Source organism: Brachyhypopomus gauderio, chromosome 20 (genome assembly GCF_052324685.1).
Source record: "Brachyhypopomus gauderio isolate BG-103 chromosome 20, BGAUD_0.2, whole genome shotgun sequence".
Lineage (NCBI taxonomy): Eukaryota > Metazoa > Chordata > Actinopteri > Gymnotiformes > Hypopomidae > Brachyhypopomus > Brachyhypopomus gauderio.
The window spans coordinates 10,316,765-10,333,722 of NC_135230.1; the positions used below are offsets into that span (position 1 = coordinate 10,316,765).

At 44.3% G+C, this 16,958-nt stretch overlaps 2 protein-coding genes across 7 annotated transcripts; one reads left to right on the forward strand and one right to left on the reverse strand.

Annotated features, from left to right (window-relative positions):
* Positions 1-117: 117 nt before the first annotated feature.
* Positions 118-10,541, forward strand: cab39l (calcium binding protein 39-like). Of its 4 annotated transcripts, none has more exons than XM_076983289.1 (9): positions 118-289; positions 3,369-3,528; positions 4,609-4,773; positions 5,990-6,108; positions 6,218-6,386; positions 6,489-6,548; positions 7,677-7,742; positions 7,855-7,998; positions 8,095-10,541. In XM_076983289.1, the coding sequence occupies exons 2-9, from the start codon at positions 3,427-3,429 to the stop codon at positions 8,272-8,274; spliced, it is 1,005 nt and encodes a 334-aa protein (XP_076839404.1). In that variant the 5' UTR covers positions 118-289; positions 3,369-3,426; the 3' UTR covers positions 8,275-10,541. The 4 variants fall into 4 exon arrangements, with proteins under 4 accessions (XP_076839404.1, XP_076839403.1, XP_076839406.1 ...); XM_076983288.1 differs by lacking the exon at positions 118-289 and adding an exon at positions 463-741; XM_076983291.1 differs by lacking the exon at positions 118-289 and adding an exon at positions 784-801.
* A 225-nt stretch (positions 10,542-10,766) lies between these two features.
* On the reverse strand, positions 10,767-16,549 carry cdadc1 (cytidine and dCMP deaminase domain containing 1). 3 transcript variants are annotated; one of them, XM_076983284.1, is made up of 9 exons: positions 16,423-16,549; positions 15,223-15,320; positions 14,844-15,021; positions 13,026-13,586; positions 12,603-12,652; positions 12,043-12,215; positions 11,646-11,835; positions 11,405-11,459; positions 10,767-11,042 (listed from the first exon to the last, which is right to left on the reverse strand). In XM_076983284.1, the coding sequence occupies exons 1-9, from the start codon at positions 16,532-16,534 to the stop codon at positions 10,975-10,977; spliced, it is 1,485 nt and encodes a 494-aa protein (XP_076839399.1). In that variant the 5' UTR covers positions 16,535-16,549; the 3' UTR covers positions 10,767-10,974. The 3 variants fall into 3 exon arrangements, with proteins under 3 accessions (XP_076839399.1, XP_076839400.1, XP_076839401.1); XM_076983285.1 differs by lacking the exon at positions 16,423-16,549 and adding an exon at positions 15,722-16,325; XM_076983286.1 differs by lacking the exon at positions 16,423-16,549 and adding an exon at positions 15,443-15,678.
* Between the last annotated feature and the right edge of the window lie 409 nt (positions 16,550-16,958).

The window sequence follows — 16,958 nt, forward strand, 5'->3', positions numbered from 1 at the left end:
CTGATAATTTCAAATCAATGCATTTATATAAGTCTGTAAACCGTGGGGCGGGTCATTCTGACAGCATCAGAGAGAGGAGTGTGTAAGCTGTCATTGACCTGTCAGTCTGTCTTTTGTCGGTAGATTTATCGTATCATTAGTCTACGGTAGACCTGCTCTGAGTCACCAGGCGTGGTTTCGTCCGTTCACGTACAGAACCTGAACAAGACTCCAGTCGTTGTATCTTTCCACTGTCCAACACGACAAGGAAGTCCGCGATGTGACATTTCAAAGATCTTGAGTCAAATCCGTGAGTCATTCTCTTCATATCCGGGTAGTGTGTGTATCTCCACCTTCAGAGAGACCAACCACCGCGATATTACGGCACTAACGACACCACTGACCTCAGATCGGTGTCGGTGCGCCATCCAGAACGGTGAAATTCATCATATAAGTTTGAAGAACCGATTCTGGATCGTCCGTTGCATGTGGCGACTGGATTCAGTGGTACAAACCATAATGTCTCACACTGAAACGCGTTTGGCTCGGTCCGTGAAAAATGCTGTACTGCCTTCTTAAAAAACTCCGCACGGTTTAATTCGCTCATACACACATTCCGCTGACGTTCTGCCCAACACACAAACACACACACACACACACACTCTGCTGGCGTGACAAGAAAAGGCTGCTCGGTTACATTGAAACAAGACAGCAGCCAGAACCGTATCCGAGCGAACCGACCCAAAATAACACCGTAGCACCGTGAGTACTCGCCGCCTGCCACCATTAAAGACGCCTGAAGGCCACGGGCGCCGTCGACGGGTACTGGGCTCAGATTAATGTCGTCCTTCACATTGTTACAAACTTAAAGCGAGCAGACACAAATACGCGAACCATATGAACGCCTTGACCATTTATTTTGGGATGCTTTATAATTTGTCGTCGCACGACAGCAGCTAAAACGTGTGGCGGGCTCAACGCACGTCAGGTTTATTTTTAGTCAAAGGGGAAGCAAACTGTAAGTTAAATAACAAGACTGCATCTAGTGTGTGTGTCCCGTCAATGTCTTGTCTGTTTTGCTGTTAAAATTAATCCCCTGTGTGCGCCGGAATTGAATCTTCGGGGTCGTTTCACCCAGCAGGGTCGGTGGTTTTGGTCCGTGTCGCGGTCCGGTTCATGTGGACCGTCTTTTGTTTGTGTTTGGACCGCTTCGCTTTGGATTCCGTGAACGGGCCTTAAACACACGGGCTGCATGTCGGCTCACAAGATCCCTGCGAGTCCACCAGGTCTTTTAACCCGTATAACCGAGATAACCGCGGTGTAGCCAGCGCGAATCATTCATTTTGTACGAATTTGAAGACATTTGGGGTACGAATTAAAAATGTATAACGTAATTGTGTTCAACATTCATGTTCATGTTCAACATTTCATTAGCTGCTCGTTGCTCATATAAATTGCTGTAAGATTTCTTCTTGTTTGTTACCGTTCAGTCACATCTTAATTATATATTTAAATTTATACTATATATACATATATTTAAATATATATTTTATTTAAATATATAATTAGTCGTGTGTGAAAAGGTGGTTGTAGGTAGTGAGCTGACTCATATCTAACGTTTTTGAGTCACTAATCTCTTGTGATCAGGTTCAAATAGCTGCATATCTGCCCTCGTATGAATGCTGTGTGAATTGTCTCTATGTATCTCTAGTGTGGTCGAGCAAGTTCCCTCACGAATACATCAACTTGTTTATTTACACTTATTTCTCCAGCTTTTCTGCATTGGTTTGCTTAAGGTGTTTTTTTTTTTTTTTTTACTACTTCACAGCATTTGTTTGTCAAAGGTGGAGCGCTTCAGCAAAGTCTGTAGTCGGACTATACAAACAGACACAACAGCCCCAAAGGAGGAGCTAGGGTCAATGTGTGTGAAGTAATGACCAGATTTACACAGACGGGAAGTTGATCATAGAGCAACACTTTCAGATCAGACTCTTTGAAAGGGTACTTTTAATCACCTGATCAGCCATATGTAGAACTGCATTCTGGTCACCAAATTTCATTGCCTATTCCGGGACACACAATAGCTATTACTACTGTTCACTGTCCTTTGTCCTGGCTGTGTGTGACGTGTGGTAACATCTTAATTTGTAGGACAACAGGTGCGATCTGTTTGCTATTATGTTGTTGCTTACAAAAAAATGTCTGATGCTTCTATAAAGCTGCTGTTTTGAAAGTGGGCTAGGAAAATATCCTTCTGAACTGAAGTATTGTCAGTGTGCTTCATTACCAGTCAGTGCCATGTAAATACTCTTTTATAACGTGTTATAACAGCAGACGTACCTCATGGGCCTGTCTGTGTGTACACACAAGTCTGCTGACTTTAACACACCTCAGGCCTAAACATTTGTGAATTTAATTTCAAGAAGACATTCCATAACCATAACAATAATGTCAATAACAATCTCTAAAAGATTCTTCTGCCATCAAATATACAGTAGGCCTGTAGAGTAATGGGTGTTAAGAATGGTCTCTACCATCAAAGCACCTGAATCTTGGCAAGCGGTGAACAGTCAAACACACACACACACACACGGGCATGTGCACACTTACACTCTGGGGTTCTCACCTCACAGGATTACCAGTCACAAGTTAGGCCATGTCTGCTTTCAAGAACAGTGTGGGTGAGGTTTTTCCGTATGAAATGATCCATGTGTTAAGGCTGACTTTAATTTGCCTAGAGCGCATGGCTGCATTACACATCTTTGTAGTGCGTAACTTTTATTTTCAGACATGTGCCTGTTTGCCCCAAATCTAACTTTCCTCATGTGACTTTGTGTTATTAGCATTATTAAAAGTAGACACAAACAGATAATTGTTTAAAAGTAATCAAAATTGTGATTTCTATCCATCTCTGTATAGTTTACGTTTTCTGATTTGGTAGAATAGTGTATGATGTATGACCCTAAGTTACAGATATACCTCAAATGAACTAAATGTTAGTCAGGTAAAAATGGCTGAACTCATCTTGGGGATTGTGGATCTTTCTGTGACTACTATGAAACGAATGAAGTGTTTTATTTTTTTATTTCTTGTCCAAACAATGAAACCTAGATTTTACAAAGTGTTTTTGTACATGTGTCTCATTGGTTCTTTGTTGATAAACTTCCATTTTAACCTGAAATAGACTCTGGAGCCTACTGTGTTCAGTTGTCATGACAACCATTTGCACTTTAGCTAGGGGGTGGAGGGGGGGGACTCCTTAGCAACATGGTGTCCTTAAGGGTTTTGCCCACTGTTTGAAGAAAGAGGGCAATCAAGCACAGTGACCCATGTCTCGCCTCCTGTATGTCTCACCTCCTCTCTGTCTCCCTTTGACCCCATCCTTGTAGATTTTAAGGAGAGAGAGAAAAAGACCGAGAGAGAGACAGAGACCCCCAGGTCACCACCATGCCACTGTTTGGTAAATCCCACAAGAGTCCTACGGACATTGTGAAAGCTCTAAAGGACAACCTGTCCATTCTGGTGAAGCAGGACAAGAAGACGGAGAAGGTAAGCGGACTTATTAGGAATTTGTCCATCCTGATTCTCCCCCAAGTTTTAGTAATGGCCAATTCCCACTTGTCAGAAAAGTCTCTCCGTCACACAAGAGTAGGACAGCAGCCAATCAGGGAGGGCGAGGGCTGTCACATGCTTCCTCTGAGGCACATGCAGCCAGTCACATCGTTATTTTGTGCTGTGGCTCATGTAACATCAGGCGGTGGTGTAACACTTTAGAAGGGGCGGTTAGCGATCTTCAACGTGTGAGCTTGCAGATACTCACAATTGGCCGATGTCCTCGTAATTAAGGAGGGAGAGAGAGTATGTCTCTCCTCCCTCCCTGAGTGCATGGCCAGTCTCACACTCGCAGACTCCCGCACACGGGAGGGCTGTGACCTCATCAGGGATCAAACCCGTCTTCATCAGACAAACATACTTGAACAAATTATTCAAATGACATTGTAATGGAACGGGTCAGAGGCATCCAACCAATAACCAAATTTTAGTCAGAAAAACGGGCCTTTATCCAACCTGGAGCGGTGTTGGTAAACTACATCTGAATGATTCCAGCGGTGCGTTCTTGAAGCTGTAACTGGGGACCAAAATGGCAGTGTTGGCAGACTTGGCCCTCATTACCCACAACACCCAGAGCTCAGAAACCTGGCGCCTGCCTTTCACGACGCCTCTGCCAGGGCCCGGCTTCTCCTCCGCCTGCCGCCTGACAGCTGTCCGTGTTGGGACACAAAGACCCTTAGTGGGTCGTGCTCTTTGGTGAGGGGTGGAGAGTGGAAGCTCATGAGGAGGGGGGTGTGTTGTTAGGTCTGGGAAGCTCTGAGCCCCCCCCCATGCTTCCTGAGGGGACTTGGTGCCCATCATCCCATTGTGAAGAGCAGAGATGATGAGATGGTGAATGACCAATGGGGTTTTCCTATTAGGGAAGAGGCAAGATGAACATCAGTAGTCTAGTAGTCTTATTACACCCATCCTTTGTGTATGCGCGTGCACGAGTGTGTGCACACATATATGTGTGCGCTTGTGTGTGTGTGTATGCACGTGTTTGTGTGTGTGTTCATGCACTTGTGTGCTCTGCAGGCGTCGGAGGAGGTGTCCAAGTGCCTGGTGGCCATGAAGGAGATCCTGTATGGGACCAACGATAAGGAGCCCCACACGGAGACGGTGGCCCAGCTCGCTCAGGAGCTGTACAACAGCGGACTGCTCATCTCCCTGGTGGAGAACCTGCAGGTCATCGACTTCGAGGTGAGCCACCGCCCGCCTGTGACCTCTCCGTTCCATCTTCACCCGAGCCGGTCGCTGGTTTCCCTGGCTGCGGTGCGTCTCTCCATCCGGAGTCCAAAACTCAGAATTGTTTTTTAAAAAGCATTGAAACTAAATGTTGTATATATGATATGAAAATATTGACAGTCAGTAGAGATCTGGGGTCCACGTGGCAGGCTGATGTAGGGCAGGGGTGCCCAATACGTCGATCGCGAAGGAAGTGTAGATCGCATGACATTAAAAAGTAGGGGATGAATGACAAAAAGAGATGAATGACAGGCTATCATCCATCTGCACTGATGGTTGTCTTTTGATTGACATACAGGGTAGCCAATCAGACATCTGAACTTTTGACACCCTACGCATGCGCGTTACACCGCGCTAACTTGTTAGCTTGCTGTGTAGCTAGCCTCAAATTTATTTAAACAAAATACAACAAAGGGTATAAAAATGAGTGCCGTAGCTGGTCCGAGTAAGAAGCCTAAAACCTACCACTTCATACAGAATGGGAGGAGGATTTGTTTCACTATATTTCACTATGTCATAAATGCTCATTATACGATGCGTTTGCCTCATCTGTCAGTGTGCAGTTGCAATTCCGAAGAAAGGAAATGTGGAGCGGCATTTTCAGACAGTTCAAGCATAATTTCGGGTGTCATAATTTCGGGTGTTAAACACGACGTCCTTCCATTGGAGATGATAAAAGAGGCATTTGTTGAATCCGCTGATTCCTTCGTCTGAGACTTTAAAAACAAATATGAAATATTATCTTCATTAGCTATCGAGCTATCGATTATTAGCTATCGAGGAATACAGTCACACGGCGCTCTGAAGCCATGGCTGAGGATTTGACCCAGCAACTTTGGAAGGATATTGCGGACTGCGAGTGTTTCTCGCTACAATTAGAGATACTTTAAAACACTTTATAAATAAATAAAATGATTTATCCTAAAAAGAATAGGAAGGAAACAGTACACAATATTAAATTGTAATAATAATATTAACAAATAATGATAATATAGAAGAAATACATTTGTTTTGCATTTTTATTGTAGGTAGATCATTTTGACTTGGTCATCTTATAAGTAGCTGGCAAGCTGAAAATGTGTGGGCACCCCTGATGTGGGGGCTGATGGAAATGCTCCGTTTTAAATGTCTTTAATCGACTTTAACGGCTCTGTGTGAACGGTGTGCACAGGGTAAAAAGGACGTGTGTCAGATCTTCAACAACATTCTGCGGCGACAGATCGGCACACGCAGTCCCACAGTGGAATACTTCTGCTCCCACCAGGAGGTCCTCTTCATCCTGCTCAAAGGGTCAGATACCCGCTTCACCCGCTCCACTCGCGTCGCTACGTTTCGTAGCTCCAGATGTCCACTGTAAGTAATGAGGGGATGTGTCATGCTGATTCCGCTGCCCCTGCAGGTACGAGACCCCCCAGGTGGCGCTCAACTGCGGCATCATGCTCCGGGAGTGCATCAGGCACGAGCCGCTCGCCAAGATCATCCTGCACTCGGACCGCTTCGACGACTTCTTCGGCTACGTCGAGATGTCCACGTTCGACATCGCCTCCGACGCTTTCGCTACCTTCAAGGCAAGGAAACCCGGATTGCGTGGCGTCTGCTGGAATGGACCCTGTGTGGGGTCCTGGTCGTTTGACTGGATTCCTGACTGTTCTCTTCCTTGCTTCTTACAGGACCTTCTTACCAGACACAAGGTTCTAGTGGCTGAATTTTTAGAACAGAACTATGATGCGGTAAGTAATTTGTGCCTGTGTGATACCAGTGTATCAGAACTTTAGTGTTAGTGTACCAGGAACCACCTACCAGTATGTGATACGTCATACATTTCATGCTGTTCATGTTAAGAACACCTTAGTCAGTTGAGGCTAACTGACCCATGCTAGTGAGAAAAATATTGTCAGTTGAGGCTAACTGACCCATGCTAGTGAGAACACCGTAGTCAGTTGAGGCTGATTGATTCATGCAAGTGAGAACACCGTAGTCAGTTGAGGCTAACTGACCCATGCTAGTGAGAACACCATAGTCAGTTGAGGCTAACTGACCCATGCTAGTGAGAACACCGTAGTCAGTTGAGGCTAACTGACCCATGCTAGTGAGAACACCGTAGTCAGTTGAGGCTAACTGACCCATGCTAGTGAGAACACCGTAGTCAGTTGAGGCTAACTGACCCATGCTAGTGAGAACACCGTAGTCAGTTGAGGCTAACTGACCCATGCTAGTGAGAACACCGTAGTCAGTTGAGGCTAACTGACCCATGCTAGTGAGAACACCGTAGTCAGTTGAGGCTAACTGACCCATGCTAGTGAGAACACCGTAGTCAGTTGAGGCTAACTGACCCATGCTAGTGAGAACACCGTAGTCAGTTGAGGCTAACTGACCCATGCTAGTGAGAACACCGTAGTCAGTTGAGGCTAACTGACCCATGCTAGTGAGAACACCGTAGTCAGTTGAGGCTAACTGACCCATGCTAGTGAGAACACCGTAGTCAGTTGAGGCTAACTGACCCATGCTAGTGAGAACACCATAGTCAGTTGAGGCTAACTGACCCATGCTAGTGTCTTTGCATTATTGGGAATTAGGAATGCGCTCGTGTGAGATTTATGTGACATATTCCTTCATCGCTTGGTGTTCAGCCACCTCCACACCCTGCTTTTTTTATATAGCACTATTCGCCCCCTCATCATAATTGACAGGGGAGAGAGAGCTTGCCGCCCCCCCCGAAAGTACGACCAGTTTTGCCCTATCAGAGACTTGGCAACGCAGGCCTGTGACGACATCAGGGAGCATTTTCATCATCTTTTAACAGGTTCAGGGACGTTGTCGTGGTGTGGCTGTGTGACCCATTCTGTCTCTTTTTGCAGGTCTTTGAGAACTATGAGAAGCTGCTGCACTCCGAAAACTATGTGACAAAAAGGCAGTCGCTGAAGGTGTGTGGTGCCTCACAGCAGGGTTTAAAATGAAATGAAAAGGCTGGTGTAAGCCTTCCGTTGGCCCCGTCATCAAAGTGTGTGTGTGTGCGTCTGTCTTTGTGTTTGTCAGCTGTTAGGTGAGCTTCTTTTGGACAGACATAACTTCACTGTGATGACAAGGTACATCAGCAAGCCGGAGAACCTCAAACTGATGATGAATCTACTGAGAGACAAGAGTCCCAACATCCAGTTTGAGGCGTTTCACGTCTTCAAGGTAAAGGACCATGTTTAGGTTACTGCAGCGGAATCCTAACAGTTCCGAGTTTTGTGTGGTTAGCGCTGAAGTTGTGTATGCTGCCTGCCTCCCCAGGTATTTGTGGCCAATCCAAACAAGACACAACCCATTGTAGACATCCTTCTGAAAAACCAGACAAAACTCATCGATTTCCTAAGCAACTTCCAGAAGGACCGCACGGACGACGAGCAGTTTAATGACGAAAAGACGTACCTCATCAAACAGATACGAGACTTAAAGAAACCGGCCTCCTAAACCTTAGCTAGCAATCATGTTATTAAGCACCTCGTCTTTTTACTGAGGAAAACAAACACAAAAAACCCCCACAAAAATCTATTAACGATAATTATATTATAATTATATTTAAAATCATAAACATTTGTCTTTTCTTAGTCATGAGGCTCAATGATAGATCACTGATGTCCAGTTTTTTTACTTTGTCAATTTTCGATAGTTCCATCGTTTAGTTTTGTGCCATACATGGATGTTTTTGTTGTTGTTTTTTCCTCAAAAAACAAACAAAACAAGCATCTCATTTTGTTTGAGGAGAAACCAAAGGTTGTAGGAAACCTCAGAAGCAGTGGGTGAGTGAGGACCTAAGAGAACACTTCACTTTTTCCATTTTAACACCATGATGATGATGTCTAACATCTCCCACTCCAGATACTGCTTAAACACTTCCCCCCTTTCGGCTTCGCTGAGGAAGAAAGTTGCTGTAGTTCTTTTTCTAGATGATTCCAGTAGTTGACGTGTAAGACGGATGGTTGCATTCCCCATGTATTTATAAACCTTTGATTTTCTGAGGGTTCATATTTAGATTAAACCTCTCTGTTGCATTCCTTCACTTCTACTCTGTATTTTTGTCCTTCATTCTAGATGCTGTATGCTAAAGTCGCTCGCACACCTGTATGGGTTCACGGCACGCTCCTTTGTCTCAGAAGGTTGTTTGATTTTTCCGAGAAAGAAAAAAAATTGCACATTTATCTTGTAATCCCGTTGTGATGGTTTTAAGTGCGTGCTTTTAAGAATGATTCGGTTATACCAGTATTTCTCTCATTAGGTTATCTGCCTTGGAACAGAAGAGTCCATTTTAATGCTTGCTTTAGTAAGATATTAACCTAATGACACACTGTTTCGAGTTATAGTACCAATTATGTTGGCAAAACAAGGCTGTGTATCCTTCTTATTTTCTATTTCTACTTGATAAGTTTACCTATCTTGTTTGGGGGGGAGGGGGGGCTGGTTTTAGTCTAAATGTGTGTGCCATTTTACAAAAATATGAGAGAACTGGCACTTTCTGTAGTTTATTTTTGCAGTGTAAGGCAGTGGCTGTGCAGAAAGGTTCTCCTGCAGGGGGGTGTGTTTTTTGTACTGCAGTACCCTACCTAGAATTACAGATGCAGGTGTAGTATTGTGGTAGTACTGTGGATCATTCAGGTCTATAGTACTCCTGTAGAGCTTATGTTACGTATTACAGTATGTTCTATGTTTTAGTGTCCCATTAATACATACACGTAGCTGAAACATCTACACAGCTGTGGACAGGAACGTTCAACAGGTGCCTTTTTGTTGTGTTTATAATTGCATTTCATGATTTTTCCCAGTTTTTGTATTTTTTATGTAGATATTTCTAGGGGGAGCTTAATTTTTTTTTATATATGTTCCAGTTGAGCATATTTGTGTAATTAAGCAGTGAACCTCTAACGCACTATATTTGAGTTATGCTGAATGATTAAGCAGTGAACCTCTTTAACTCACTATATTTGAGTTAAGCTGATGAAGAAACTTGGTTTCATTTTTGCAGCTGCCGTTGACTGATTCAGTTGTATGTCTGTGACTTAACCGTGAGTTGTAATAGGACCGAGTGGAGTGTGTATGTTGAGGTGATAATAGCCAATTTTCGCGTTACTTGCCAATTAGATGAAAGTTAATGTTTTGTTATATATATATATATACACACACACACACACACACACACACTCACACACACATGCTGAGCTTCTCAAACCTTTCCCATTTTTAGTTTTCCTCAAAATTTGAACGTGATTAAATAGTTTTGTGCTAGCACAAAAAGTATCGAAATCCAGCACGAAGTATTAATAATCCTCCTGAAATATTCATAATATTCATGAAACCTTGCATCAGCTGATTGTTCGTTCCTCAGTCGTCGTTTTGAGAGTCGAGTGGTCACGGTTCACATTCCTTGCTTTCCCTTCAGTTTGAATATGCGTTAATAGTTCAGATTCACGTAGGCTGTTCAGTGTTGCACGACGTAACGTGAATCGTGAAACATCGAGGTCTCTGAGGTGACCACTTAAACTCCGCATGCACCTGAGCCAGACTTACCGAGCATCTTCTCATCGTCACGTTACAAAGGAGTCACATATAAATGGAGTCAAACAAACTATGGTATCTGTTCCAGTATCCAAACTGAAATCGTTTTGTTATATTTGGTCCCCACCATCCTGCCACCATAAATGCTAATTGTACCATATCAGCAAATAAAGGAAAATTCAAACATGTCTTTCAGTTCTGTTGTTTGTAGGTGTAAACATTGCTGGTGCTGTGATGGAGGAAATGTTTAATATACACACATATACCTACATACATGGGGGGGGCAAAGGTTCTGGGTAATGGTGATCTCACCATAACATTATTTATTTGGGCCCTTTAGTGTAAAATAAACACTTCTTTTATTCTACAAATCCTGCAGTTCATACATGTTCCAGTCAACCAGGACGCAGAAAACCTCTTTCCTGATGCATTTAATCTCAAAAAATGCTTTACAGAATGTGCGCTTTGCATAACCATTTGGAAAGATTTTGTCCTACATTAATGGCCAAACTAGTTAAATATGATAAACTCTGGGAGCGCTGGGCTAGATTGGATTCAGGTTACCGTTGCTCCAGATCTGTAGCGCACTAGAGGGCTCCATGGCTGAAATCAGAAATCGGTTCAAGTTCTCAGTCTCTTACTGGAATGACCATCAGTGTCTTCCTCCTTCCTGTGTTTGAAGCAGCCATCTGCAATTTAAAAACAGATTCAAACTCAGGGTTAATGCTAACATGTCCAAGTAATGAGCTCTTGTGTTAAATCAGGTTTGCCTGATTTAATTCAGGATTGGATGATTCAGGATTGGCATCGTGCTTCTTCGCCCTGTTAACTGTGCCAATGCTGGCAGCAAAGGTAGCCTCTTTATTTAAATCAGAGACCAGTTGTGCCTTTCCCTTTACTATACTTCCCTTTAAGTTTATTTGAGACAAAAACATAGACAAATCTTTTTGAAGGGTAGTTATGCAGTAGTTATGCCGTAGCCCACTACTGAATAAGATACATATTCATGTGCAGAACCTGAACTCTGATAGTACAGTGACTGAACTCTTACTTGCTATAGGTAGCACATCCTGTTCAGCACTTCTCTCCAGAGAAGACTTCTGCCACTTAGAGAAAAGACACAATCAAAATCAAGTGTTAATACAAAACAGTAATGCCCATCTTATTAATATGAATTGATTACTTGGAAATAATCTGCCTAAATCTCTCTCTGCAGACACACACAGGAAATCTTGTGTACTTCAGTTCTTTAAGCTCGTGTTGTACTAAAACGATCGGTGTAAATAACGTACAATGAACTTCTGGACGCGGCGAAGCTTGCTGAAGGTGAGATACGAGATGTCGTGTTTGTGTTTGCCACTGTCGAGGTCGGTAGTGTAGATCTGTTTGATACCGGCGCCGCTGATCAGAGGGACGCACTCGTCACACGGACACTTGGTAACAAACAGCATTGTGTTCTCCTCTTCCTTCAACTCTGCGCTTCTGGACATCGAACAAAGGCGCCATGAGTAGAGAGATCCAACGGGAAAGATCAGCCTCATCAAAGCTACATTCATGTTTATATTTCAGCACATCGTTTGATATGCTGAAGTTCTCTAGAATGGCGTTGTCGAATCAAGAAGCCCGACATCAGACCAGATCAAGACTTCCTGACGTCATGATCCGCCCTCACGGTGGAGCCCCACGCACCTGAACGTGAGCGCGTTCTGTTCGGCGTGAACGATGTATCTGTATTTGCGGTGCCGTCGCTCTTCCTGTTTGTCGTCCATCTGCGGATACTCTGCGTACTCCGAGCCAACCGGGTAGGCGTTATACCCACAACCCACCAGGTACATGTTACCAGTACCGTCACACCCAGCATGCTAGTTACAGACAGGAATCACACACACACACACACACACAAGTTAGAAACAATAATGGGTCAGAATCAAGCAGGTCTTTTTTCACCCATGTTATGTTAAGGGAGTGTCAGCAAAGTCCCTCCAAAGCATCTAATGATACAGTCGCCATGTCAAAGGCGTAGGACTGGATGCTCCGCCCTGTGCTAAGAAGCTCCGCCCCATCATGAGCCGTGCAGGGATGTTTTGCAGCACCCCTACAATTATTCATCATGTACTGTTTATAACACATCTGCAATAACAATGCAGCATGCAAGCAATTCATTTGAACTTTAACTACTACACTAATCCACGAAGCTATGGATTTGATTCCTGCAAAAATCATTTAAAATCACTTTCATCTGAACTTACCAGTTTGCCCTCTGCCCAAATGACTGCACCTACTCCCACCTTAGGATCTTCTACAATACCACAAGAACAATCAATTTAGAAATATCAAAACTTAAATACACGTAACATTTGTCCTTTCTTTCTTCATCTTTCCCTGGTGATGCACAAGTGTGTTATGTGCAAGTGTAATTTTCTCAGGAACAGGGATCTATTTCTGTCCCCAGAGAGACACTGAGATGTATCATATGGCAGTGACAGGAAACAGGTCATATGAGCAGGTTCTGAGGAATGTTGAAACCCCAAATGTTCAAATAATCTACATGTTCAAACAAATGAAGAAAAGCTAGGAAAGGCCCTTCAGAGACGATCTTCACATCGTACCAAGTTACACATGCTGAAAGAATCCTGTACACAAAGCAACCCAAACATAGCCAGACTCCTCACCTGTCCTGTAAGCCAGCAGTGCGGCTTGTATGACACAGTGTCGCACAACCTCTTGGGGCAACGTGTTCTGAGCGCTAACCGTGGCGACGCTGTCGTCGTGGAAGCCGTATCCGTGCTCCGGAGCGGGAACGCTGGCCGCAACCGAGGCCAGAACCCGGATCAGGTCCCGCATGTGCTGCCGTAGCTCGCTGAAATACGGCTCCGCGCAGAAGTTGTCCAATCCCATCTTCCCCAGCCTCCCCCTGTGCTCCTCGGCGTCCTCCACCAGGAACCTGGCCGAGAGTCCGTCCCAGTTCCTGCCGCGCTCCCCGTGGAAGAGTTCGCCCACATCCCGGGAGCGGTCGTCGGCCGCCATGCGCCCCAGGAAGTGGCTGTCGCGTGAGGTCTCCTCTGCGAACTGCAGCATGGCGACCGGAAGTGGCTGGAGGTGGACGCAGATGTGAGGCCTGCTGTTGGACTTCAGACGCTCGGCGGCCGCCGCGTCCAGCGTCGCCTCCTGCTCGCCCGACAGCAGACTCATCTCGGCGTCGGCCGGCCAGTACCAGATCTCTCTCACACCGGCTGAAAGAGGGAGAGAGAGAGAGAGGTGAGGAGAATGAGAGAGTGACAACAGAGTGGAGACAGAGGATAAGGATACACACGAGTGGCCTTTAAACGTTTACACACCTAGACTAAAGCGCCGGGCCAATGACAGCGCAGTGGTGCACTACTGTGTTCCTGCGGCTGGTCCAGATCATGGAGAAACGACCACTTAAAAGCACCATCATGATGAAGTCCTTCATACTTCTCATCCAACCACAATCAAACCCACTCTATCCACATGACATCATTCATCTGGATTTTTTAACTTGGACTGTCAGGCCGAGAATCGCATCAGTCAGGAATCGCAGTCATCTGAGGAACAGGACCTCTTTTCCTCCTTGAAGAAGACCGGCCCTCTTGAAACGACCCAGCAGTTGGATGGATACCTGGGTGCCCAGGAGGTCCTGAAGTCCTTCCCAGCTGTGTGCCAGCGATCACTTAAGACAGGCACCCCCTGTCTCAGCAGCTTGTGAAGAACTGCTTAGTGTTGCAGGTCTGATCTTCAGGCCAAGACGAGCATGCACTGGCTCTAAGGACTCTGTGAACCAGCTGCTTTGGCAGCTGAGAAAAGCTTTGATGTTCTGTGCTTGACTGATGCAAATACAGATGTACAAAGTGTTTTGATGCATCTTCTAGTTAAATTTGACATCGTTGCCATTAGCTATAGAGTTGAGCATAGTACATATCAGGAAGGCAGAAATCAGGATTATTTTGTGATTAATCACTTGGGTTAATCATTCATTAATCAATCACTGATGTCTACTGTATATAGACCTCTATATAGACCTCCAAGGTTACACCAATTTTCTTGTCCAGTTCTGTTATTTACATCTGTTGCCCTGGATGTACATTTACATTCCAGTATATGTTATTTATATAACATGCCTCTGAAGTTTTTTGCAGCATTACAAAACTTACAGGCAACTAATCATCGTATCTTCAACTCCAGGAAGCGCGTTCAGTAGTACACATATACTGTATGTGTAATGGTACACTTTTGTCCTTAATGCCATTTTCCCCTTTACTTTTACTAGTTTTGAAACCAGCACTTTTATACTTGAGTAAAAAGCTCATGTTCATACTTCAGCTTCTACAGAAGTATTTTTAAACCCGAGTATATATACTTCTACCTGAGTAATGAACGTGAATACTGAATTGCAGACAGACACCCGTGCACTTCGCTGCTCCTTCCCTTACACCAAGAAGCAGCGCGTGCATTCGCGCCATTGTCCTAACCGTTGAGGGTCATCTTGAGGCAGGAGGAGCACGGCTTCCTGGAGAAGTACAGGCTGCAGTCCTGCAGCCGGGGCCCGTGCCTGACGACCGCCACCTGGCCCGCGTGCAGCTCCGCTCCAGAACAGTGCAGTCCCAGGACTCTCTGCTCACGGACCACCACCAGCCCAGTACCACGAGTCTGAAAGAGTCACAGCACAGTGCACCTCCATCACCAGACCCATGATACGAGTCTGAAAGGGCCATCACACACAATCTGGAGTCAGCTGTCGCCTTGTTCTTGTTCAAATGCTGATACTTAGACAACATGGATTATCACTGAGAACATGCAGAATTTACCGGGAATGGATGTAGTCCTCTAACAGGATAAAAGTGTACTTACAGATCCATTGTCCGGTGTTTTATCCCTCTTGGGGAAAAGTTCCATCCAAAGGCTCAACAAGGTGAAGAGGTTCCCTTTGGACAGTCTAGGGCTATGACCTTAAACAGAGAAGATTTATTCATCACTATTACTGTTGGAAGTACCAAGAGGGGCAAAATGCGTTCATTTGAATATTTTTCTAATTTTCCAATCTGTATAAACAATAAGCACATATCCTTACACGAAAACGAAACTGAACCTAAGCCAGGGTTTACCGATCCCTACATGGACCAGTGGGACGCCCATTTCCTCGGAATGGAAACTAGCAGGAAGTCCGTAATCCATTCAAATATGTATTTATTAAACCTACACGACACACAGGACTGCGCAGTTGCATTTTCGCGTTGCAATAAAATACATAATAAGATAACTGCTAAAGCATGAATTATGAGCCAGTCGTTAAATCATTTCCAAGCTGACAGAACTGTGTATTCAGTAAACGACCCGGTCGGGTCCAAACCTTGCACTTTGGTGCTGGTCTGTGTGCTGGTCTCCTTCACATTGCGCTCGTCCTTGCCGTTTAGGGTGCAACAATTTTCTTCGAAATCTGCACGAGGCCACTTGTTGCTTGACGCTGCCATTCGGTCACGGTCGTTATATTAAAGCTTGTCATCCACAAAATAGTTGGATATTAGATTATCATTAGTTACGCGATACACATCGTGCACTTCCTATTTCTCCGTGACGTCAGTAGTAGGAGGAGCGACCTTGGTTTCCTTCAACCTTGGTTGCCATATAATTTAGATATCCCGATTTCAGTAAGCGACAAATTCATATACGATATAGATTCACATTAATAACACAATTCTAAAATAGGTTTTCTTCTGGCAAGTATATTTAAGTTCAAGAAAGCCATCTTATTCGCGTATCAGTGAGAGTGAGCACAAATCTGGGAATTAAAAAGTGTTTACTGCGGGTTGCCAAGTTCTGCTCCGTCTGTACGAGGGGCAAGAAATTCAAAATGGGAGGAAACGATCGAAAACGAGAGCTAACCAATAATTCTGTCATTTTCTACATTAATGCAGGTACCGATGCCGCTGTTTTCATATTCTAGGAACTGTATCCTTTGGGGAACGAAGGTATTGTTGTGGCAACAGTAGCCAACCCTATGAAGACAAACAACATGAACCTCAACCAAGTAGCAGGTTGTTCAATACTTACTGAAAGAACTACTGTAGCTCACGGGGTGACAGGAGAAAAGTGTGAGCAGGTCCCAGGTCCAGTTCCCAGGAGGCCCGTCCAACATCACAGTGAGGATGGGCGAGTTGTCCATTTTTTTCAGTGTAACTTTCATTGGAATAGTAAGAACTACAATCATTTAGAATTTAATTACTAAACAAAAACACAATTTTGTTACTGATATGAAAGGACTACAGATATAATATGTAAAAATATAATTGAAGGCTATTCTTATTTAGAGGTTCAACCCAACGTGTGTACACCCATCTTACTGGAAAATAAAAACCTGTTCTGGGAGGCTTTTTCCTTTCATTAATGCTGTACTTCACTGATGAACAAACACAACAAAGGCCTCTAGTTGTCTTGTTCATAAGCCACTAAACATTTAAAAGCAGTTGTCATTGAATGTCTGTTATTTAAGGAAAGGTTAGGCCTAATCCACAAGTCAAGCTTTAAACATTTACTCAGAAAGGTTTTGCTACAAATGTGCCACCATCAGTTTGTGTCACCTTTATGGA

Coding starts and splice junctions, on each gene's coding strand:
- cab39l (XM_076983289.1), top strand. CDS start 3,427: ATGCCACTGTTTGGTAAATCCCACAAGAGTCCTACGGACATTGTGAAA. Junction 4,774..5,989: donor TGCAGGTCATCGACTTCGAG/GTGAGCCACCGC, acceptor CGGTGTGCACAG/GGTAAAAAGGACGTGTGTCA. Junction 6,387..6,488: donor ACGCTTTCGCTACCTTCAAG/GCAAGGAAACCC, acceptor TGCTTCTTACAG/GACCTTCTTACCAGACACAA.
- cdadc1 (XM_076983285.1), bottom strand. CDS start 15,842: ATGGCAGCGTCAAGCAACAAGTGGCCTCGTGCAGATTTCGAAGAAAAT. Junction 12,216..12,602: donor TTTGGGCAGAGGGCAAACTG/GTAAGTTCAGAT, acceptor GTCTGTAACTAG/CATGCTGGGTGTGACGGTAC. Junction 11,043..11,404: donor GGATGTGCTACCTATAGCAA/GTAAGAGTTCAG, acceptor TTTAAATTGCAG/ATGGCTGCTTCAAACACAGG.